A 24816-nucleotide genomic window follows, 5' to 3' on the forward strand; every position below is an offset into this window, starting at 1 on the left:
ATGAGATTCAGAGAAACATTAGTTGAGTTGTCTAATAAACTAATACATATCTTATTGGGATTCATGTGAGTATAATTGTAAGAGTTAAAATTTTAATATTCTTTTTAACAAATAGTGGTGTTACACTTACAATCTAATGTCACAAACTTCTCTAACAACCCCTAACGTGATAGTTCGTAGTTGATAAGATCGTAAATGTCGGGATAGTTCGCAATTGATTAGCTCACAAATGTGTTATATCTTCTTGTTATGGATCTCGTTTACTCAATTGCAAACTGTCATGTCGAGATTGTGAAATAAAGTTTGTAAAAATAAGTTATGAGCCAATATTTATTGTTTATTAAATGTGATTTCAATTCATTATGGAAAATCTTTGAATGTGATCCATGATATATGAGCTTATTGTTAATGTAACAATCAACTCATCTCATAGGTAAAATGTATTGTCATATTAACTGAATTTCTAATTTATAAGTTTCGAATAGTATAAATTAGAACACAAAATAATAAGTCAAAATCATGTGACTAGCATTAATTATTTAAAAAAAAAAAAAAAAGATAATAATGATAATTTCCCTAATTTGAAGACACAAAAGATCTTAAATACTAATAAAATAAATTATCTTAAATCCAGTGGGCTAGTAATGTAATAAGCCCAACTCACTTACACCCACCTGCCTCTTTCTCTCTCTCACTTTCCCCCAATCAAATCAATTTTACTTCCCTCCAAAATTTTAAACCGCTCCACTCCCCGCGCTTTTAAAAAAAAAAAAAAAAAAAAAAAAAACTTTTCAAATCCTATTTATTTCAAACTCCACCATTTCATTCTCCTCACTTCTCTCCAATTCACAACCCTAATTCTGTAACTCCGTTCCCTATATTAAGCAACAACCAGCACACATGGCTTCTTTTAAGCCTTCAATTCCGGTGGTGAACCCCATAGACGGAGCCAAGTATCATCATCGCGCTTCCGGTGAGGTGCACGTCATCATAGGTCCTATGTTTGCAGGGAAGACCACCGCCCTTCTCCGTCGGATCAGATCCGAAGGCAACAACGGCAGGTAATTTTAATTTTGAGATGCTGTTATTATTTAATTAGTGAAAGTATTTGAAAAAAAGGATAATTTTAAATTTTGTTATTTCATTGAGTTTAGGAACGTTGCTATGATAAAATCAAGTAAGGATACAAGATATGCCGTTGACTCTGTGGTGACTCACGATGGGATCAAGTTTCCGTGCTGGGCATTGTCAGATCTCACGTCGTTTCGACAGAAACTTGGAGATGATGCTTATGAGAAGGTAATTTAATTTAATTAATCTATATTATGATGATAATTTTCTGATTCTGATATTTTATAATTCTTTACATGGGAGTTGGGGTTTTTATTACTTAGTACTTATAGTGTCTTAACATTTAATTAATTACTTGATGAGGGTAACTGATGCTGGTGGATCATGGTTGATTTGATGCTTAGTTATGGTTTGATGGGTCATAATTTTTTTTTGCGTATTTTTTTAAACTAAGAGACCTATATGTAATTAAGTTAAATCTTACGGGAAGTTGAAGGCTCTACCGGTCTACCTTTGGAAAAAAGTGTATTGCTAGTGCTATTAAAATTAAAGGATTGTTTACGGAAAATTTTAGAATCGTGTATCTTTTGAATTAAGAGATTTGTTTATGATTAAGTTAAATCTCATGGGAAGTTCAAGGCTACACATTTTGAAAATATTTGTTGTGTTTTAAATTTGTAATCTATTGTGAGTACTACTGAAGGTGATTTTTTAAGTTTTGATGCATATGGTGGATGCTTTTCTTGTCTTCTAATTGCTGGTATGTGGGCAGCTTGATGTGATTGGTATTGATGAAGCTCAATTTTTTGAAGACCTTTATGATTTCTGCTGCAAGGCTGCTGATCATGATGGAAAAACTATAATTGTTGCTGGCCTTGATGGTGATTATTTGAGGTATAATTTAATACTCATTAGGTGCATTTTTTCTAAATGTAATTTTATCATTTTATTCTAAGCCACCCTGTTTATCATGCTATGCATGAAAGTGCTTATTTTGAGAGAAATCTGGCATAGACCATAATATGTTTTTGATGGAAACCCAAACTTTCATTGGCAGAAGGAGCTTTGGTCCAGTTCTGGATGTGGTACCCCTTGCTGATACTGTGACCAAGTTGACAGCTCGCTGTGAACTCTGCGGGAAACGGGCCTTCTTTACCTTTCGAAAGACGATGGCAAAACAGACTGAACTTATTGCGGGAGCAGATGTGTACATGCCTGTCTGCCGCCAGCATTATGTCAATGGGCAACTAGTGATTGAAGCTGCAAATGCAAGCAGTGTACTGGAATGTCGTAAGGTTCAGAGTGAATCTCTTCTTGAGGTTGAGGCAGCTGTAGCTATCTAAATGATATTTATGGCTTAGTTACAGTTTACTAATTACTATGTTATCATCTGCAGTTTGTACTTGTCCAACATGCTCAAGTTGGACATTCCATGGCGTCTTTGACTTTGAAAGTCAAAATGTACTTCTTATTATGTATATAGAATTAAATTTCTTCCAAAGCCTTGGTAATAGTAATACAAATGGTTTTTTTAATGAATAAAATTAAAAGAATATTAAGGCAACTTGCTTTATTTTAAGTTAACATTTAATTTTATGTTGCAAAGCTTTCATCACTCCAGTCTTGGTCCTTGGGGTGTTTATTTATAGTACTATAAAAAGGATTATTAGATTATTGAAGATGTTTCATTTCATAAATACACTTTTAAGTAGTTGTAGTAGTAAATTAGTAATGTTTTATACAAAAACAGAGAAAACAGAAATGGTATAGATATCTGTTATGCCTAAAAAATATAAGGGTTGATGTAAGGTTCAATCAGCATGCAAAAGTCAGATTATGGGAACGCTCGTAGCCTGCTTTTGTCAGAATAATGGGTGCGCGCCAGTCAAGAGCTGTGATGATCTCACGTGTTTAATCCCTGCTCTAAATTGCGCAAATCATTATAGAAGGTGGGCAATGTGACATAAAGAAGGATTTTGCACGGATAATCTCACCAACCCACAGATTTAGTGATGATTGCCTCGATCCATTCCTTTATAAATTGAGAGCCCCTCTCTCATTGAAGGGGATTCGCATATTTTACATTTGATTAGCTACTCTCTCTCTCTCTCTCTAGAATTTTCAGCATTTGATACCTTGTATTACCATTGTAAAGTCAGTCAGCTAAAGCGACCTGACCCTTATCATCGATATAAGCATCAGTGGACGTAGGACTTGTTACCTCAGCATCCGAACCACTTTAAAAATTGTCCCCATTGCATTTACTATCATTTTTTCTTTACATTCACGTGTGCCTTTTGGGCCAGCTCAACATTTCACATGTGTATTTCGTTGGTGTAAAAATCACGCATCAACAGTTTGGTGCTAGAAGGAGGGCCTGATTTAGTATTCATCCTTCATCAGGAGAATCTCTAACTTACCGATCCTACAACAGCAAATGGCTCGCCAACCAGAACCTGAGCAACCAACCAGGGCGCCGAGGGGCTCCCCCAGGTCCAGGGGTACACTTCTTCCAAAAAACCTTCAGCCCCGCAAAATGTTGCAGGGGATATCCCGTCAAGTTCACAGCTTGACCCCGCCATCAGAAGCTACCTGGAGAGGTTTGACAACACTCTTCAGAAGGTCAGCCGAAGGTTGGACCGTTTGGACCAAGGCGTACCATCCAAGTCAGCTACGGCGGTGCAACTGCCAAAAACGCCTGCAAGTCACGCGAAAGCGCGGCAAAGGGAAATAGCCCGTGCCGTGAGCACTGCAACGCGTAGACGAAAGGGTAAGAAGTGGCAAAAAACAAGCCCACGGGCTCCAAAGGGCCAGCAAACATTGACTGCGTCCTAAACTAAATACCAGTCTCATTGAGACTCGGTGAAAAGACGCAGCCCGAGCTGTCCCATGTCACCTCTCAAGTACACACCCATAAAGTGCTGGACGGGGCGATTCTTATCACCACCAGCAAAACAATCCTGATCGTCACCATGCGAGAGGGTCCCACACTTTGCGAGGCGGTTCCTACCACCGCGAAGGTCGTGAAAATACCCCGCACCTTTCGTCGCCATCACACGCCTCTAGCCAGCGTGTGTCGAGAGTGGCCGGAATCGCCGGTTGAGTCGAAGAGGAACCCGACCTTCGGACTTTCCTCAATCGCAATCGCGAGGGTCGAACTCGCATGGGTGAAAGCAATCCCCAAACGGCTCTATTGCCGCAAATTAAGGAGTTGTAGTGAGCTCTAGACAGACTAAGAGCTCAGCAAAATGAACAAGGGCAGGTCGCATCTGCATCCCCTTTCTCTCTCGAAGTGTTAGCTGCTCCACTCCCACCAGGATTCAGGATGCCCGACATGCGGGCGTTTGATGGAAACTCCGATCTATAGGATCATTTATATGAATTTAACGACCTGATGGAGCTTCATCAGGTCTCAGATCTAGCAAAATGTCGTTGTTTGACAGTGACTTTGACCTTTCATGCCAAACGGTGGTTCAGGTCATTCCCAGCGGGATCGATCAGTTCGTGGCCTCAAATGAGCGCGACGTTCTTAAGGCATTTTCAAGCAAATCGAAAGTTCTCGATGCCTTTGAGCTACCTCAGCAATATAAGGCAAGAAAGGGATGAATCCCTCCAGTCCTACATTGACCGTTTCCACAGAGAACTCAACAAGGTGACTCATACTACCGAAGAGTCTGTTCGGACTCTCATCATAGCCGGAGTTCGTCCACAAACCGACCTGTGGAAAGAATTACAGGCTGAGGACGATGTTTCCCTCACAAGATTCTATAACCTTGCGGAGAAGTACCTCCGGATAGAAAATTCATTAGCGGCACTCCGCCGTCGCAACCCCGGCGCTTCAGGCAGTATGCCTGGTCGGGGGGATAGTAGAAGAGCTGATCGCAGAGGGGACGCTGACGATCAGCGAAAAGGGAAGAAACCTCTTTACGAGCCCATAAAGTCTTATGCTCCCGTCCATCGTCGCGATCGCGACATAAACCAATATACTCTACTGAACGCATCTGTATCAGCTATTCTTGGTAAATCTGATGAAGCCAGCCTGCTCAGAGAGCCCGAGCCCATGAAAACTCCCGCGACAGCTAGAAATAATAAAAAATACTGTCGCTTTCATCGAGACAATGGGCATCACACAGATGAGTATCGAGCTCTAAAACAAGCAATCGAAGAGCTCATTAAGAAGGGGCATTTTAAGGAGTATATTGATGACTCCGCTCTCGCGCAAGAGAAAAGTCAAAAGGAGCAAGAAAGAAGCGTCGTGATCGCAAAGGGTATAGTAGTGTTAACATAATCTTTGGAGGGCCACACCTCGCGAGGAACACGCGAAGTGCCCAAGAAAGATATGCTCGCGAGGCTCATCACGACCCAATCAGGGTGATGAACACGTCGCAGTGACCACAAAAGGTTCGCAAGGAGGAGCCGATCGCCTTCTCCGAAAAGGATGCAGCTCATTTGCATCATCCTCACGACGACGCTCTAGTGATCACGCCCCTTATAGGGCACCATAAAGTCCGCAGAATGCTAGTGGACAACGGAAGCGTTATGAACATCCTGTTCCAGGACGCTTTCGAAAGAATGAACCTAGACGAGGCCGACCTGAAGCCCGCCTCGATCCCTCTTTATGGTTTTACAGGGGACCACCTGATCCCCAAGGGAACGATCCAACTCCTAGTCACACTGGGTGACTATGACGAAGTGACTAAGGTCACTGAATTCTTGGTCGTGGACTACCCATCTGCCTTCAATGGGATCCTGGGGCGACCTCTGTTGAGAAACTTCAAGGTAGTCACTTCTATATACCATCTGAAGATGAAGTTCCCCACCCCGACGGGGATAGGGAAAGTTAGCGGATCTCAAAGCGCATCTCACGACTGTTACATAAAAGCAGTGCAGATGGCGTGCAGAGGGAAGGGCATCTCGCGTGGTATTCCCCGACAGGTTATGGCGATCAGCCGGATCGAGCCACAGCCTGACCCAGCAGAGGATAGTATGGATCCTCGAATTCAGGAAAGCCCTTCTAGTGGGCCAGTTGGGGATTTGTCCGAAGTGTCGATCGACCCGAAGGAGCCGAGCCGAGCCGAGCCGAGTGTTAAGGATTGGGAGTAGTCTCAACCCCCAGCTCGCCACCGAACTAATCAGCTTCCTGAAAGAAAATATCGATGTGTTCGCCTGGTCGTACGCAAATATGGTCGAGATCAGTCCGGATATCATTTGCCATGCGTTAAACATCGACAGCGAAGCCAAGCCAGTTCGCCAAAAAAGAAGAGCAATGGATCCGGAGCGATATGCCGCCTTAAAATTAGAGGTGGATAACCTCTTCCGAAACGGGTCCATCCGAGAGGCACTCTACCCGACCTAGGTTGCCAACCCGGTTCTAGTAAAGAAGCCCAATGGCAAGTAACGAACCTGTGTCGACTTCAGCGACCTCAACAAGACATGTCCTAAAGACAGCTTACCCCTGCCAAGAATTGACCAGCTCATGGATGCCACCTCGGGGCACGAAATGCTAAGTTTTATGGATGCGTACTCGGGATATAATCAAATTCTGATGTACGGGCCAGACGAAGAGCATACATCTTTTATTATAGATCAGGGGCTATATTGCTACAAAGTTATACCCTTCGGCCTCAAGAATGCTGGCGCGACCTACCAGCGATTGGTTAATCGGATGTTCTCCAATCAGATCGGCAAGTCAATGGAGGTCTATGTAGATGACATGCTGGTCAAATCCTATGTTGCTGCAGATCATATAACGCATCTCGTTGAGATGTTTGATATCCTCCGACTGTACAGAATGAATCTGAATCCTCTCAAGTGTTCGTTCGGAGTATCGTCAGGTAAATTCCTAGGATACATGGTTAACCAACGGGGAATAGAAATCAACCCCGAGAAAATTCAAGCTCTGCTCGATATGGAAAGCTCGACCAGCAAAATACAAGTCATGAGTCTTAATGGGCGAATAGCAGCACTAAGTCGCTTCATATCGAGGCTAACAGATCGCTGCTTACCGTTCTTCAATGTTCTGAAGGCCAATAAGAAGTTCGAGTGGACTCTCGAGTGCGAACAAGCATTCCAAACTATAAAAGAACACATCGGGAAACCACCTCTCCTGTCCAAGCCTCTTTCCAAGAGATCCTACTCCTGTATCTATCCGTCTCTCAGTTTGCGGTCAGTGTAGCCCTAGTTCGGGAAAAGGAAGAGGAAAAGATCCAATGGCAAGTGTACTATGCGAGCAAGCGTCTGACGAATGCCGAGATACGGTATCCAAAAATGGAGCGATTAGCTTATGCCCTGCTGATCGCTTCCAGAAAGCTGCAACCTTACTTCCATGCCCATACTATCCATGTGATGACTAATTACTTCCTCAGGTAGGTCCTCCAGAAGCCAGAGGCATCGGGTAAATTACTTAAATGGGCCATAAAATTGAGTCAGTTCAATCTGAAGTACAAGCCAAGATCGACTATCAAAGGCAGGCTGTTGCTGACTTCATTTCAGAATTCTCCTATCTTCCAAGTGAGTTAGAGCAACAGCCTAGCGAAACCATCCAAGAAACTACTCAGAATCTGTCGACCTGGAACCTCTACGTCGATGGATCATCAAACAGAAAGAGGGTCGGTGCAGGTCTTCTCCTTTTGAGCCCCGAAGGGGCTCGCGTTCACGACATTCTTCGGTTCGGATTTAAGGCAACCAACAATGAGGTCGAGTATGGAGCTCTGCTCACTGGATTGCGGTTAGCCAGAGAAATGGGGGCAACCACGATCAGTGTCCACAGCGACACCATGTTGGTTGTTAACCAAATTTTAGGGAAATACCAAGCCGAGGAAGAAAACATGATCCGTTATCTGAAAGAAGCTAAGGCCGCATTCGAGCCGTTCAAGCACTTCGCGATTACTCAGATTCCCAGAGATGGCAACTCTGTGGCGGACGCCCTAGCAAGAATAGCCTCATCGTTGGACTCAGAAGCGCCGGATAGCATTCCTGTTCGATTCATCGAGGCCCTAAGTATTAGCCTGATCGAACAGGCCGTGAATGTGACAGAATCAAATTCCTGGATGACTCTCATTTTCCAATACCTCAAGGATGGGATCTTGCCTAATGACAAGGTTGAGGCAAGGGTTCTGCGAACAAGATCTGCTCGTTACACCCTCATCGGGGACCAGCTGTACATGCGAGGATTTAGTGCCTCTCTCATTCGATGTGTAACCAGCGAAGAAGCAGAATACATCATGAGGGAAATACATGAAGGGATCTGCGATAATCACACCGCTGCGCGATCTCTTGCAAACAAGGTTGTTCGTTAGGGTACTATTGGCCCCGAATCTAAGATGGCGCCTACAACTTTGTCAAGAGGTGTGATAAGTGTCAGCGGTTCGCGAACATACCACGAGCTCCCTCCCACGAACTGATAACCATGACTAGCCCGTGGCCTTTTTCCACGTGGGGGATCGATCTCATCGGTCTCATGCCTGTTGGTAAAGGGGGAGTCAAATATATCGTGGTCGCGGTAGATTACTTCACCAAATGGGTGGAAGCCGAACCGCTAGCCGTGATCACGACTAGAAAGTTTAAAGACTTCGTTTTCAAGAATATTGTGTGCCGCTACAGAATTCCTTATACCCTCATCTCGGATAATGGGAAACAGTTCGACAAAGAGGAATTCAAGCAGTTTTACGATGAGCTGGGCATCCATAAAAAATTCGCCTCAATCACAAGGCCACAAGCAAATGGCCAAGTTGAAGTTGTCAACAAAACCATCAAGAACACTCTAAAGGCCAAACTTGGCGTAGCCAAAGGGAATTGGGCTGACAACCTCCCCGAAGTCTTATGAGCATACAGAACAACTCCAAAAACCTTCACCTCAGAAACACCTTTTTTGCTAGCATACGGATGCGAAGCGATGATCCCTGTAGAGGTAGGAACTGGTTCACTTCGGAGAGACTTGTACAATGGGGCCGACAATGAAGTACTTATGAGAGCAAGCCTAGACCTTGTTGAAGAACATCGCAGCAAGGCTTCGCTAAGGATAATAGCCTACCAGCAACGCGCGAAGAGGTTCTTCGATCCAAAGGTCAGGCAAAGAGACTTCCAGGTCGACGACCTTATGTTAAAGGAAGTTCTTCTCGGTACCAGGGAACCAAGTGCGGGAGTGTTAGGACCGAACTGGGAAGGTCCATACCGCATCGGCAAAGTGATAAGACCGGGGACTTATCATCTCAAAAGGCTGAACGGTTCCAAAGTACCCCGAGCTTGGAATGCTGAGCACCTTCGACCATACTATCAGTAATTCCGAACTCAGTTTTCCTTGTAAATTAATTTCTGATTTTTGTAAATCATTTCCTTGTAAAGTGTTATTTTGTGCGCTTGTAACAATCTTCGCATGTAATATTGTTCGTGTAAATGTGCTATCCTGTTCACATAAACTTGTCCCAATATTGTAAACAATGCAAACTCATGTATAATAAAGCGAACAGAAATTGTAAAAGCAAAAATGTATTTCATTAATGAGGAGAGTACAGTAGGCAAAATGGCACAACTATATGCCCTAATCTGGCTCCTAGAGGATCGACCTCATCGTCCTAGGGCTGGTTGGCTAGGGGTCGGAGGCATGTCCTGAACCTCCTGTCTGATCGGATGCTCGGACGGTCGCCGCTTCGTCATTCTCCTGTGCCATGGACATGAGGGTATCCTGCCAGTCCTCCGGAAGGTTGGACATATCAAGTCATGGATTCTTCGGTCGCAAGGCATAGATAGACTCGATCGCCCAATCGGCAGACTTCTCCTCGACCTCTATTGCCTGATTCTGCATCTCTTCAGTCAGGGAAGCAACTTTTCCCTGACTTGCCTGAAGTTCAGCCTCGAGAGCTTGCCTTTGCTTCTCGGAGGCATCCTTCTCTTGTTCTGTTCTCAAAGCCCGCAGACAGGTCGCTTTGAGCTCCTGGTCCTTCTCTCCGACCTCCTTGGAGAGCCTGGCTATGGTCCTTTGAAGCTCTTTTGCTTTCTCTGCATGCCACTCGAGCTCCGCTTTTTGGAAGTCCACCGTTCGAAGAGCCGCGTCTCTTTCATTCAGGTACCGGTTCGCAGACTTAGAAAACAGGTTTCTCTCTGTTTCGACGGCTTCCAGGCTTTGCTTGAGCGTTGCGTTCTCTTCCTTCAGAGCGACCTCCCCCTTTGCGGCTCCCAGTCGAACCTTCTCCAAGGACATGCACATGGAAAGCAGGACCTGCAAACAAAGAAAGAGTCAGCTAATCAAAAGGAGCTAAGGGTCGTCCTTGCAGAGGACAGTTCGTTCACCTTGCTTAAATGTTAAACTGATGTGGACATTAGGTCCACGTCGCTGGAATCTGCGAACTGCTCAAATGACTCCGAGAGTCTGCATTCCAGTAAGGTGTAGACTATCGGCTGCAGATACTCCGACAGGTTCCCCAGCGAGTCCAGCATAGGAGTATCCTTCTTCGCGCCTTCAGTAGTGGTCGTGTCTTCCATCGGTTCCTTACCCGACCTCTTTACGTCCGGCCACGACCTCTTGGGTTGATCGCCCTCAGATTCGGTCTCTGACTCTTCTACCTGAATATGCCTCCTCTTCTTTTACTGAGCCGTTGTCTTTAGCCTCGGGCGAGCAGGCGACGGTTGGGAGGCCTTCGTGGTTTGGATTGGTGTGTCCTCTGATGGTTGGGGCTGAGAAGTTCCACCAAGTCACGCCGATGGGCCCGATGCTGCACCTTCAACTAGGGGAACAGTTAGAACAGCAACAGTCGCCTTGGCTTTTCTTGACCGAGGAAAATTGAGCGGCCTTCGTCACGGCTGCTTTGACTCCTTGGGAGGCATGGTTGCTGCATGCAAAGCATCGTTAGCAAAGTATTTCATCTCACGACCAGAGAAGGACCAGTTAACAAGACTTACTCAATGGGGGCTCAAAAGATGCGCTTGCGTTGAAGAAACCATATTTTCGCAGATTCACGGTCGTCATGAGCTTCTTCGCGTCGCGATAGTCCTCTAGCAGGAAGCTGAAATTCTAGATCCTATTCGGATCGAAGAGCAGCCCTAAGTCAATAGTCTTGTTAACTGTCAGAAAGGAATCAAGTCGTTAGAAAGAAAACACATTTCGAATTTAATGAATTCGTCAACCAAAAAAAAAAACAAAAAAAAAAGAAAGAAAAAGAGGCCTACTCGGTTCCGGGAAGCGGCAATGGCCGTCATAGTGAAAGAAGAAAAACTTCGTTTCATAGGCCCTCGCGTTGCTAAGGTAACTGTGTATCCCCTCGGCGATGGTAGGTCGCCTGGACAAGTAATGAGAATCCTTGTCCTTGCTCTTTTTCAAGAAATATGAACAGCCGAGCTCCACCACGGTCAGCTCGCCCAACCCGTTCTCACGACATGCGATGTATATTGCAACGGCAATAACACACGTGTTTGGAGTCAGCTGCATCGGAGCAATCCCAAAGTGATCCAGAAACGACCTGATGAAATGGTGGAAGGGGATCAGTCCCCCACCCTTGATGATCTCCTCGGAGATCGCGACCAGACCACTTAACGGGTAGCGCGATAAGTGTGCCACGTCGAAGAAAACGTCCACCTCGATACCATACTGTTTTATTACCCTCTCGAGCTCATCCCAGGTAAGTACCAAGAAGACCTCGGGAGGGATACTCGGAGCACCCTACGAGGACGAACCGGTTCCCTGTTTGGATCTGGTTGTTGAGGGGTCCATTCTGCCAATCTGCAAAAGCGACAAGCAGGAGAGTCATTTAGCTGTCGTATGCTATTTCGTACGATGACGTGGAGGGAAACAAACACCATAAATCCCAAAGAAAACCCTAACAGCATGATTCGAGCCGCCGTACATTGCTCGAACCCGACATGAGCGTCTCGTCTTCGATGGGTTACCGGAGGATTGACGCCATTTAACCATGGAAAATAAGAAAACAAAAAACAGAGAAAGGTTCTTACCTCTTGGAGTACGAAGATGGCTTCTGCTTCGAATATGGGAAAGACGCCGATTTGGAAGACAAAGGTTTCAAGCTCGTGAAAATCTCTTACTCTCTGTGAAAAAGACTCTAGTGACATTGCCTGAAAAAGATTAGTGGGAAAGAGTGAGCGTCACGATTAAAGAAAGTCAAATCTTCATCGTTTCTGTTGAGAAACTCAAATGACGACACTCTCTTTCTCAGAGCATTAATTGCGCCTCAATCTGCATTTAATGCTCTGATGAGGGGCGTCGAATCAGCATGCCGCGCATTTAATGTTCTGATGAAGTGGTACTGTGTCTGCATACAACGCATTTAAAGCGCCTGGCTGACACTTATCATGCGTAGGACACATCTGTCAGCATAGGGACTGCTTCATTAAATGCACCCATATCAAAAGCATAACAGGTAACGCCTGACGAAATCAGGTCGCTCATCCTCTGCGAACAATGACAATGCGAGGACGTGTTTGCAAAAAGTGCTACTCCGACCTCCTTTCAATAGGTCGGGATCACCAGAATTTCCAGAAATCATCCAATCGCGGTGTGACATAGTTTCCAAGGTTCGATCCTCAAACCTTAAAAACTAGGGGACTTCTTTTATGCCTAAAAAATATAAGGGTCGACGTAAGGTTCAGTCAGCATGCAAAAGTCAGATCATGAGAACGCCCGCAGCCTGCTTCTGTCAGAATAATGGGCGTGCGCCAGGCCAGCCAAGAGCTGTGATGATCCCACGTGTCCAATCTCTGCTCTAAATCGCGCAAATCACTATAGAAGATGGGCAATGTGACATAAAGAAGGATTTTGCACGGATAATCTCACCAACCCACAGATTTAGTGATGATTGCCTCGATCCATTCCTTTATAAATTGAGAGACTAGAATTGTTGCTGCCTTGATGGTGATTATTTGAGGTATAATTTAATACTCATTAGGTGCATTTTTTCTAAATGTAATTTTATCATTTTATTCTAGCCACCCTGTTTATCATGCTATGCATGAAGTGCTTATTTTGAGAGAAATCTGGCATGACCATAAAGTTTTTGATGGAAACCCAAACTTTCATTGGCAGAAGGAGCTTTGGTCCAGTTCTGGATGTGGTACCCTTGCTGATACTGTGACCAAGTTGCGCTCGCTGTGAACTCTGCGGGAAACGGGCCTTCTTTACCTTTCGAAAGACGATGGCAAAACAGACTGAACTTATTGCGGGAGCAATGTGTACATGCCTGTCTGCCGCCAGCATTATGTCAATGGGCAACTAGTGATTGAAGCTGCAAATGCAAGCAGTGTACTGGAATGTCGTAAGGTTCAGGTGAATCTCTTCTTGAGGTTGAGGCAGCTGTAGCTATCTAAATGATATTTATGGCTTAGTTACAGTTTACTAATTACTATGTTATCATCTGCAGTTTGTACTTCCAACATGCTCAAGTTGGACATTCCATGGCGTCTTTGACTTTGAAAGTCAAAATGTACTCTTATTATGTATATAGAATTAAATTTCTTCCAAAGCCTTGGTAATAGTAATACAAATGGTTTTTTTAATGAATAAAATTAAAGAATATTAAGCACTTGCTTTATTTTAAGTTAACATTTAATTTTATGTTGCAAAGCTTTCATCACCCAGTCTTGTCCTTGGGGGTTTATTTTAGTACTTAAAAGTTATTAGATTATTGAAGATGTTTCATTTCATAATACACTTTTAGTAGTTTAGTAGTAAATTAGTAATGTTTTATACAAAACAAAGAAACAGAAATGGTATAGATATCTGTATGCCTAAAAATATAAGGGTTGATGTAAGTTCAATCAGCATGCAAAAGTCAATTATGGAACGCTCGTAGCCTGCTTTTGTCGAATATGGGTGCGCGCCAGTCAAGCTGTGATGATCTCACGTGTTAAAATCCCTGCTCTAAATTGCGCAAATCATTATAGAAGGTGGCAATGTGACATAAGAAGGATTTTGCACGGATAATCTCACCACCCACAGATTTAGTGATGATTGCCTCGATCCATTCCTTTATAATTGGAGCCCCTCTCTCATGAAGGGATTCGCATATTTTACATTTGATTAGCTACTCTCTCTCTCTCTCTCTCGAATTTCAGCATTTGATACCTTGTATTACCATTGTAAAGTCAGTCAGTAACGCACCTGACCCTTATCATCGATATACATCATGGACGTAGGACTTGTTACTCCGCATCCGAACCACTTTAAAAATTGTCCCCATTGCATTTACTATCATTTTTTCTTTACATTCACGTGTGCCTTTTGGGCCAGCTCAACTTTCACATGTGTATTTCGTTGGTGTAAAAATCACGCATCAACAGTTTGGTGCTAGAAGGAGGGCCTGATTTAGTATTCATCCTTCATCAGGAGAACCTAACTTACCGATCCTACAACAGCAAAGGGCTCGCCAACCAGAACCTGAGCAACCAACCAGGGCCCGAGGGCTCCCCCAGGTCCAGGGGTACACTTCTTCCAAAAACCCTCAGCCCCGCAAAATGTTGCAGGGGATATCCCGTCGTTCACAGCTTGACCCCGCCATCAGAAGCTACCTGGAGAGGTTTGACAACACTCTTCAGAAGGTCAGCCGAAGGTTGGACCGTTTGGACCAAGGCGTACCATCCAAGTCAGCTACGGCGGTGCAACTGCCAAAAACGCCTGCAAGTCACGCGAAAGCGCGGCAAAGGGAAATAGCCCTGCCGTAGCACTGCAACGCGTAGACGAAAGGGTAAGAATTGGCAAAAAACAAGCCCACGGCTCCAAAGGGCCAGCAAACATTGACTGCGTCCTAAACTAAATACCAGTCTCATTGAGACTCGGTGAAAAGACGCAGCCCGAGCTGTCCCATGTCCCCTCTCAAGTACACACCCATAAAGTGCTGGACGGGGCGATTCTTATCACCACCAGCAAACAATCCTGATCGTCACCATGCGAGAGGGTCCCACACTTTGCGAGGCGGTTCCTACCACCGCGAAGGTCGTGAAAAACCCCGCACCTTTCGTCGCCATCACACGCCTCTAGCCAGCGTGTGTCGAGAGTGGCCGGAATCGCCGTTGTAGTCGAAGAGGAACCCGACCTTCGGACTTTCCTCATCGCAATCGCGAGGGTCGAACTCGCATGGGTGAAGCAATCCCCAAACGGCTCTATTGCCGCAAATTAAGGAGTTGTATGACTCTAGACAGACTAAGAGCTCAGCAATGAACAAGGGCAGGTCGCATCTGCATCCCCTTTCTCTCTCGAAGTGTTAGCTGCTCCACTCCCACCAGGATTCAGATCCCGACATGCGGCGTTTGATGGAAACTCCGATCTTAGGATCTTTATATGAATTTAACGACCTGATGGAGCTTCATCAGGTCTCAGATCTAGCAAAATGTCGTTGTTTGACAGTGACTTTGACCTTTCATGCCAAACGGTGGTTCAGGTCATTCCCAGCGGGATATCAGTTCGTGGCCTCAAATGAGCGCGACTTTCTTAAGCATTTCAAGCAAATCGAAAGTTCTCGATGCCTTTGAGCTACCTCAGCAATATAAGGCAAGAAGGGATGAATCCCTCCAGTCCTACATTCCCGTTTCCACAGAGAACTCAACAAGGTGACTCATACTACCGAAGAGTCTGTTCGGACTCTCTTCATAGCCGGAGTTCGTCACAAACCGACCTGTGGAAAGAATTACAGGCTGAGGACGATGTTTCCCTCACAGATTCTATAACCTTGCGGAGAAGTACCTCCGGAAGAAAATTCATTAGCGGCATTCCGCCGTCGCAACCCGGCGCTTCAGGCAGTATGCCTGGTCGGGGATAGTAGAAGAGCTGATCGCAGAGGGACGCTGACGATCAGCGAAAAGGGAGAAAACCTCTTTACGAGCCCATAAAGTCTTATGCTCCCTCCATCGTCGCGATCGCGACATAAACCAATATACTCTACTGAACGCATCTGTATCAGCTATTCTTGTATAATCTGATGAAGCCAGCCTGCTCAGAGAGCCCGGCCCATGAAAACTCCCGCGACAGCTAGAAATAATAAAAAATACTGTCGCTTTCATCGAGACAATGGGCATCCACAGATGAGTATCGAGCTCTAAAACAAGCAATCAGAGCTCATTAAGAGGGCATTTTAAGGAGTATATTGATGACTCCGCTCTCGCGCAAGAGAAAATTCAAAAGGGCAAGAAGAAAGCGTCGTGATCGCAAAGGTATAGTAGTGTTAACATAATCTTTGGAGGGCCACACCTCGCGAGGAACACGCGAAGTGCCCAAGAAAGATATGTCTCGCAGGCTCATCACGACCCAATCAGGTGATGAACACTCGCAGTGACCACAAAGGTTCCAAGGAGGAGCCGATCGCCTTCTCCGAAAAGGATGCAGCTCATTTGCATCATCCTCACGACGACGCTCTAGTGATCACGCCCCTTATAGGGCACCATAAAGTCCGCAGAATGCTAGTGGACAACGGAGCGTTATAACATCCTGTTCCAGGACGCTTTCGAAAGAATGAACCTAGACGAGGCCGCCCTGAAGCCCGCCTCGATCCCTTTTATGGTTTTACAGGGGACCACCTGATCCCCAAGGGAACGATCCAACTCCTAGTCACACTGGGTGACTATGACGAAGTGACTAAGGTCACTGAATTCTTGGTCGTGGACTACCCATCTGCCTTCAATGGGATCCGGGGGCGACCCTGTTGAGAAACTTCAAGGTAGTCACTTCTATATACCATCTGAAGATGAATTCCCCACCCCGACGGGATAGGAAAGTTAGCGATCTCAAAGCGCATCTCACGACTGTTACATAAAGCAGTGCAGATGGCGTGCAGAGGGAAGGCATCTCGCGTGGTATTCCCCGACAGGTTATGGCGATCAGCCGGATCGAGCCACAGCCTGACCCAGCAGAGGATAGTATGGATCCTCGAATTCAGGAAAGCCCTTCTAGTGGGCCAGTTGGGGATTTGTCCGAAGTGTCGATCGACCCGAAGGAGCCGAGCCGAGCCGAGCCGAGTGTTAAGGATTGGGAGTAGTCTCAACCCCCAGCTCGCACCCGAACTAATCAGCTTCCTGAAAGAAATATCGATGTGTTCCCTGGTCGTACGCAAATATGGTCGAGATCGTCCGGATATCATTTGCCATGCGTTAAACATCGACAGCGAAGCCAAGCCGTTGCCAAAAAAGAAGAGCAATGGATCCGGAGCGAATGCCGCCTTAAAATTAAGGTGGATAACCTCTTCCGAAACGGGTCCATCCGAGAGGCACTCTACCCGACCTAGGTTGCCAACCCGTTCTAGTAAAGAAGCCCATAGGCAAGTAACGAACCTGTTCGACTTCAGCGACCTCAACAAGACATGTCCTAAAGACAGCTTACCCCTGCCAAAATTGACCAGCTCATGGATGCCACCTCGGGGCACGAATGCTAAGTTTTATGGATGGTACTCGGGATATAATCAAATTCTGATGTACGGGCCAGACGAAGAGCATACATCTTTATTATAGATCAGGGGCTATATTGCTACAAAGTTATACCCTTCGGCCTCAAGAATGCTGCGCGACCTACCAGCGATTGGTTAATCGGATGTTCTCCAATCAGATCGGCAAGTCAATGGAGTGTCATGTAATGACATGCTGTTCAAATCCTATGTGCTGCAGATCATATAACGCATCTCGTTGAGATGTTTGATATCCTCCGACTGTACAGAATGAATCTGAATCCTCTCAAGTGTTCGTTCGAGGTATCGTCAGTAATTCCTAGGATACATGTTAACCAACGGGGAATAGAAATCAACCCCGGAAAATTCAAGCTCTGCTCTATTGGAAAGCTCGACCAGCAAAATACAAGTCATGAGTCTTAATGGGCGAATAGCAGCACTAAGTCGCTTCATATCGAGGCTAACAGATCGCTGCTTACCGTTCTTCAATGTTCTGAAGGCCAAAAGAGTTCGAGTGAACTCTCGAGTGCGAACAAGCATTCCAACTATAAAGAACACATCGGGAAACCACCTCTCCTGTCCAAGCCTCTTTCCAAGAGATCCTACCTGTATCTATCCGTCTCTCAGTTTGCGGTCAGTGTACCCTAGTTCGGGAAAGGAAGAGAAAAGATCCATGGCAAGTGACTATGCGAGCAAGCGTCTGACGAATGCCGAGATACGGTATCCAAAAATGGAGCGATTAGCTTATGCCCTGCGATCGCTTCCAGAAAGCTGCAACCTTACTTCCATGCCCATACTATCCATGTGATGACTAATTACTTCCTCAGGTAGGCCTCCAGAAGCCAGAGGCATCGGGTAAATTACTTAAATGGGCCATAAAATTGAGTCATTTCAATCTGAAGTACAAGCCAAGATCGACTATCAAAGGCGGGCTGTTGCTGACTTCATTCAGAATTCTCCTATCTTCCAAGTGAGTTAGAGCAAACGCCTAGCGAAACCATCCAAGAAACTACTCGAATCTGTCGACCTGGAACCTCTACGTCGATGGATCATCAAACAGAAGAGGGTCGTGCAGGTCTTCTCCTTTTGAGCCCCGAAGGGGCTCGCGTTCACGACATTCTTCGGTTCGGATTTAAGGCAACCACATGAGGTCGAGTATGGAGTCTGCTCACTGGATTGCGGTTAGCCAAGAAATGGGGCAACCACGATCAGTGTCCACACGACACCACTGTTGGTTGTTAACCAAATTTTAGGGAAATACCAAGCCGAGGAAGAAACATGATCCGTTATCTGAAAAGCTAAGGCCGCATTCGAGCCGTTCAAGCACTTCGCGATTACTCAGATTCCCAGAGATGGCAACTCTGTGGCGGACGCCCTAGCAAGAATAGCCTCATCGTTGGACTCAGAAGCGCCGGATACATTCCTGTTCGATTCATCGAGGCCCTAAGTATTAGCCTGATCGAACAGGCCGTGAATGTGACAGAATCAAATTCCTGGGACCTCATTTTCCAATACCTCAAGGATGGGATCTTGCCTAATGACAAGGTTGAGGCAAGGGTTCTGCGAACAAGATCTGCTCGTTACACACCCTCATCGGGAACCAGCTGTACATGCGAGGATTTAGTGCCTCTCTCATTCGATGTGTAACCAGCGAAGAAGCAGAATCACTCATGAGGAAATACATGAAGGGATCTGCGATAATCACACCGCTGCGCGATCTCTTGCAAACAAGGTTGTTCGTTAGGGTACTATTGGCCCCGAATCTAAGATGGCGCCTACAACTTTGTCAAGAGGTGTGATAGTGTCAGCGGTTCGCAACATACCACGAGCTCCCTCCCACGAACTGATAACCATGACTAGCCCGTGGCCTTTTCCCACGTGGGGGATCGTCTCATCGTCTCAGCCTGTTGGTAAAGGGGAGTCAAATATATCGTGGTCGCGGTAGATTACTTCACCAAATGGTGGAGCCGAACCGCTAGCCGTGATCACGACTAGAAAGTTTAAAGACTTCGTTTTCAAGAATATGTGTGTGCCGCTACAGATCCTTATACCCTCATCTCGGATAATGGAAAACGTTCGCACAGAGGAATTCAAGCAGTTTTACGATGAGCTGGCACCATAAAAAATTCGCCTCAATCACAAGGCCACAAGCAAATGGCCAAGTTGAAGTTGTCAACAAAACCATCAAGAACACTCTAAAGGCCAACTTGGCGTAGCCAAAGGGAATTGGGCTGACAACCTCCCCGAAGTCTTATAGCATACAGAACACTCCAAAAACCTTCACCTCAGAAACACCTTTTTTGCTAGCATACGGATGCGACGATGATCCCTGTAGAGGTAGGAACGGTTCACTTCGGAGAGACTGTACAATGGGGCCGACAATGAAGTACTTATGAGAGCAAGCCAGACCTTGTTGAAGAACATCGCGCAAGGCTTCGCTAAGGATAATAGCCTACCAGCAACGCGCGAAGAGGTTCTTCGATCCAAAGGTCAGGCAAAGAGACTTCCAGGTCCGACCTTATGTTAAAGGAAGTTCTTCTCGGTACCAGGGAACCAAGTGCGGGAGTGTTAGGACCGAACTGGAAGGTCCATACCGCATCGGCAAAGTGATAAGACCGGGGACTTATCATCTCAAAGGCTGAACGGTTCCAAAGTACCCCGAGCTTGGAATGCTGAGCACCTTCGACCATACTATCAGTAATTCCGAACTCAGTTTTCCTTGTAAATTAATTTCTGATTTTTGTAAATCATTTCCTTTGTAAAGTGTTATTTTGTGCGCTTGTAACAATCTTCGCATGTAATATTGTTCGTGTAAATGTGCTATCCTGTTCACATAAACTTGTCCCAAATTGTAAACAATGCAACTCATGTATAATAAAGCGACAGAATTTGTAAAGCAAAAATTTATTTCATTAATGAGGAGAGTACATAGGCAAATGGCACAACATATGCCCTAATCTGGCTCCTAGAGGATCGACCTCATCGTCCAGGGCTGGTTGGCTAGGGGTCGGAGGCATGTCCTGAACCTCCTGTCGGATCGGATGCTCGACGGTCGCCGCTTCGTCATTCTCCTGTGCCATGGACATGAGGGTATCCTGCCAGTCCTCCGGAAGGTTGGACAATCAGTCATGGATTCTTCGGTCGCAAGGCATAGATAGACTCGATCGCCCAACGGCAGACTTCTCCTCGACCTCTATGCCTGATTCTGCATCTCTTCAGTCAGGGAAGCAACTTTTCCCTGACTTGCCTGAAGTTCAGCCTCGAGAGCTTGCCTTGCTTCTCGGAGGCATCCTTCTCTTGTTCTGTTCTCAAAGCCGCAGACAGGTCCTTTGAGCTCCTGGTCCTTCTCTCCGACCTCCTTGGAGAGCCTGGCTATGGTCCTTTGAAGCTCTTTTGCTTTCTCTGCATCCACTCGAGCTCCGCTTTTTGGAAGTCCACCGTTCGAAGAGCCGCTTCTCTTTCATTCAGGTACCGGTTCGCAGACTTAAAACAGGTTTCTCTCTGTTTCGACGGCTTCCAGGCTTTGCTTAGGCGTTGCGTTTCTCTTCCTTCAGAGCGACCTCCCCCTTTGCGGCTCCCAGTCGAACCTTCTCCGGACATGCACATGGAAAGCAGGACCTGCAAACAAAGAAAGAGTCAGCTAATCAAAAGGAGCTAAGGGTCGTCCTTGCAGAGGACAGTTCGTTCACCTTGCTTAAATGTTAAACTGATGTGGACATTAGGTCCACGTCGCTGGAATCTGCGAACTGCTCAAATGACTCCGAAGTCTGCATTCCAGTAAGGTGTAGACTATCGGCTCAGATACTCCGACAGGTTCCCCAGCGATCCATCCATCAAAAGTGAGTGTTTATCATTTACAAACCTTTTATGTATCACTTTGCCTATACAATAAACTTTGGGTATACGAAAGTCGTTCCCCCAGGAATATATTACCAGACTGGTTCGTGCCTCCCACGAAAGCTACTTTGGTCGTTTCACTAGCTAGCTGTCCTCACATTTTCTAATATGTCACTCTACCCATAATGCCCTGCCACAACCACAATGCAAACCTACTTGCCCAAAGGGGTTGATGCAAGGTTATTATAGACATTTAACTTCATTATCTAGTGGCTTGGGTTAGTGGGTTACATGGTAGGCCTCCAGCCTGCCACTAGTTGGGATGGTGATGGTATAGAAGATAGAAGAAGAAAGGAGTAAAATGTGATCACATGTAAGACACTACATCAAATTATGTATAGTCAAATGCTTTATGTTCTCTTGATTCTCGTCACCCAATCATGTGATTGCTTCAAGTTTACTTCTAGGTTTAAATGTTTTAATCGGATGGCATATATCAATTGATGAATGTCTGCGCACGGGAACTTTGACATGAGATTCATAGAAACATTAGTTGAGTTGTCTAAGACATATCTTATTGGGATTCATGTGAGTATAATTGTAAGAGTTAAAATTTTAATATCCTTTTAACAAAGGGTAATATTACACTTACAATCTAATATCATAAAGAGTAATATTATACTTACAATATAATATCACAAACTTCTCTAATAACTCTTAATGTGATAGTTCGCAATTGATAAGTTCATAAATATTGAGGTAGCTTGCAATTGATCAGCTCACAAATATTTTATGTCTTCTTGCTATGGGTCTCGTTTACTCAATTGCAAACTATCATGTCGGGATTGTGAAAGAAAGTTTGTAAAAATAGGTTATGAGCCAATATTTATTCTTTATTAAATGTGATTTCAATTAATTAAAGAAAATCTTTGAATGTGGTCCATGATATATGAACTTATTGTTAATGTAACAATCAACTCATCTCATAGGTCAAATGTATTGTCATATTAATTAAATTTCTAATTTATAAGTTTCGAATAGTATAAATTAGAACACACAAAATCATGTGACTAGCATTAATTATTTAAAAAAAAAAAGAGAATAAATTTCCCTAATTTGAAGACACAAAAGATCTTAAATACTAATAAAATAAATTATCTTAAATCCAGTGGGCTAGTAATGTAACAAGCCCAACTCACTTACACCCACCTGCCTCTTTCTCTCTCTCACTTTCCCCCAATCAACTCAATTTTACTTCCCTCCAAAAATTTAAACCGCTCCACTCCCCGCGCTTTTAAAAAAAAAAAAAAAAAAAAAAAAAACTTTTCAAATCCTATTTATTTCAAACTCCACCATTTCATTCTCCTCACTTCTCTCCAATTCACAACCCTAATTCTGTAACTCCGCTCCCTATATTAAGCAACAACCAGCACACATGGCTTCTTTTAAGCCTTCAATTCCGGTGGTGAACCCCATGGACGGAGCCAAGTATCATCATCGCGCTTCCGGTGAGGTGCACGTCATCATAGGTCCTATGTTTGCAGGGAAGACCACCGCCCTTCTCCGTCGGATCAGATCCGAAGGCAACAACGGCAGGTAATTTTAATTTTGAGATGCTGTTATTATTTAATTAGTGAAAGTATTTGAAAAAAAGGATAATTTTAAATTTTGTTATTTGATTGAGTTTAGGAACGTTGCTATGATAAAATCAAGTAAGGATAAAAGATATGCGGTTGACTCTGTGGTGACTCACGATGGGATCAAGTTTCCGTGCTGGGCATTGTCAGATCTCACGTCGTTTCGACAGAAACTTGGAGATGATGCTTATGAGAAGGTAATTTAATTTAATTAATCTATATTGTGATGATAATTTTCTGATTCTGATATTTTATAATTCTTTACATGGGAGTTGGGGTTTTTATTACTTAGTACTTATAGTGTCTTAACATTTAATTAATTACTTGATGAGGGTAACTGATGCTGGTGGATCATGGTTGATTTGATGCTTAGTTATGGTTTGATGGGTCATAATTTTTTTTTGCGTATTTTTTTAAACTAAGAGACCTATATGTAATTAAGTTAAATCTTACGGGAAGTTGAAGGCTCTACCGGTCTACCTTTGGAAAAAAGTGTATTGCTAGTGCTATTAAAATTAAAGGATTGTTTACGGAAAATTTTAGAATCGTGTATCTTTTGAATTAAGAGATTTGTTTATGATTAAGTTAAATATCATGGGAAGTTCAAGGCTACATATTTTGAAAATATTTGTTGTGTTTTAAATTTGTAATCTATTGTGAATACTACTGAAGGTGATTTTTTAAGTTTTGATGCATATGATGGATGCTTTTCGTCTTCTAATTGCTGGTATGTGGGCAGCTTGATGTGATTGGTATTGATGAAGCTCAATTTTTTGAAGACCTTTATGATTTCTGCTGCAACGCTGCTGATCATGATGGAAAAACTATAATTGTTGCTGGCCTTGATGGTGATTATTTGAGGTATAATTTAATACTCATTAGGTGCATTTTTTCTAAATGTAATTTTATCATTTTATTCTAAGCCACCCTGTTTATCATGCTATGCATGAAAGTGCTTATTTTGAGAGAAATCTGGCATAGACCATAATATGTTTTTGATGGAAACCCAAACTTTCATTGGCAGAAGGAGCTTTGGTTCAGTTCTCGATGTGGTACCCCTTGCTGATACTGTGACCAAGTTGACAGCTCGCTGTGAACTCTGCGGGAAACGGGCCTTCTTTACCTTTCGAAAGACGATGGCAAAACAGACTGAACTTATTGCGGGAGCAGATGTGTACATGCCTGTCTGCCGCCAGCATTATGTCAATGGGCAACTAGTGATTGAAGCTGCAAATGCAAGCAGTGTACTGGAATGTCGTAAGGTTCAGAGTGAATCTCGTCTTGAGGTTGAGGCAGCTGTAGCTATCTAAATGATATTTATGGCTTAGTTACAGTTTACTAATTACTATGTTATCATCTGCAGTTTGTACTTGTCCAACATGCTCAAGTTGGACATTCCATGGCGTCTTTGACTTTGAAAGTCAAAATGTACTTCTTATCATGTATATAGAATTAAATTTCTTCCAAAGCCTTGGTAATAGACTATAGTAATACAAATGGTTTTTTTAATGAATAAAATTAAAAGATTATTAAAGCAACTTGCTTTATTTTAAGTTAACATTTAATTTTATGTTGCAAAGCTTTTATCACTCCAGTCTTGCTCCTTGGGGTGTTTATTTATAGTACTATAAAAAGGATTATTAGATTATTGAAGATGTTTCATTTCATAAATACACTTTTACGTAGTTGTAGTAGTAAATTAGTAATGTTTTATACAAAAACAGAGAAAACAGAAATGGTATAGATATCAATTGTGTTTTGACATTGGGTAATAAAACTATTGAGATTATCATTTTAATTTTATTCTTATTTAATATAATAAATTTTTAACTAGTCAAAATGTCAACTAGTATGACAAACAATAATGTTACGTACAATGTTTTAATAACCAACCAAAG

The 24816-nt window shown here is 44.1% G+C and overlaps 2 protein-coding genes across 2 annotated transcripts; both read left to right on the forward strand.

Moving 5' to 3' along the window:
* Window positions 1-825: 825 nt before the first annotated feature.
* LOC116126297 (thymidine kinase-like) lies at window positions 826-2584 on the forward strand. Its single transcript, XM_031411993.1, has 4 exons — window positions 826-1061; window positions 1155-1299; window positions 1844-1965; window positions 2129-2584. Exons 1-4 carry the CDS (start codon window positions 901-903, stop codon window positions 2412-2414), a joined length of 714 nt encoding a protein of 237 aa, XP_031267853.1. The 5' UTR covers window positions 826-900; the 3' UTR covers window positions 2415-2584.
* Window positions 2585-22697: 20113 nt separating this feature from the next.
* On the forward strand, window positions 22698-24347 carry LOC116126298 (thymidine kinase-like). Its single transcript, XM_031411994.1, has 4 exons — window positions 22698-22877; window positions 22971-23115; window positions 23658-23779; window positions 23943-24347. The coding sequence occupies exons 1-4, from the start codon at window positions 22717-22719 to the stop codon at window positions 24226-24228; spliced, it is 714 nt and encodes a 237-aa protein (XP_031267854.1). The 5' UTR covers window positions 22698-22716; the 3' UTR covers window positions 24229-24347.
* The last annotated feature ends 469 nt before the right edge of the window (window positions 24348-24816 follow it).

Source organism: Pistacia vera, unplaced genomic scaffold, assembly GCF_008641045.1.
Source record: "Pistacia vera cultivar Batoury unplaced genomic scaffold, PisVer_v2 Contig179, whole genome shotgun sequence".
In the NCBI taxonomy this organism is placed as follows: domain Eukaryota; kingdom Viridiplantae; phylum Streptophyta; class Magnoliopsida; order Sapindales; family Anacardiaceae; genus Pistacia; species Pistacia vera.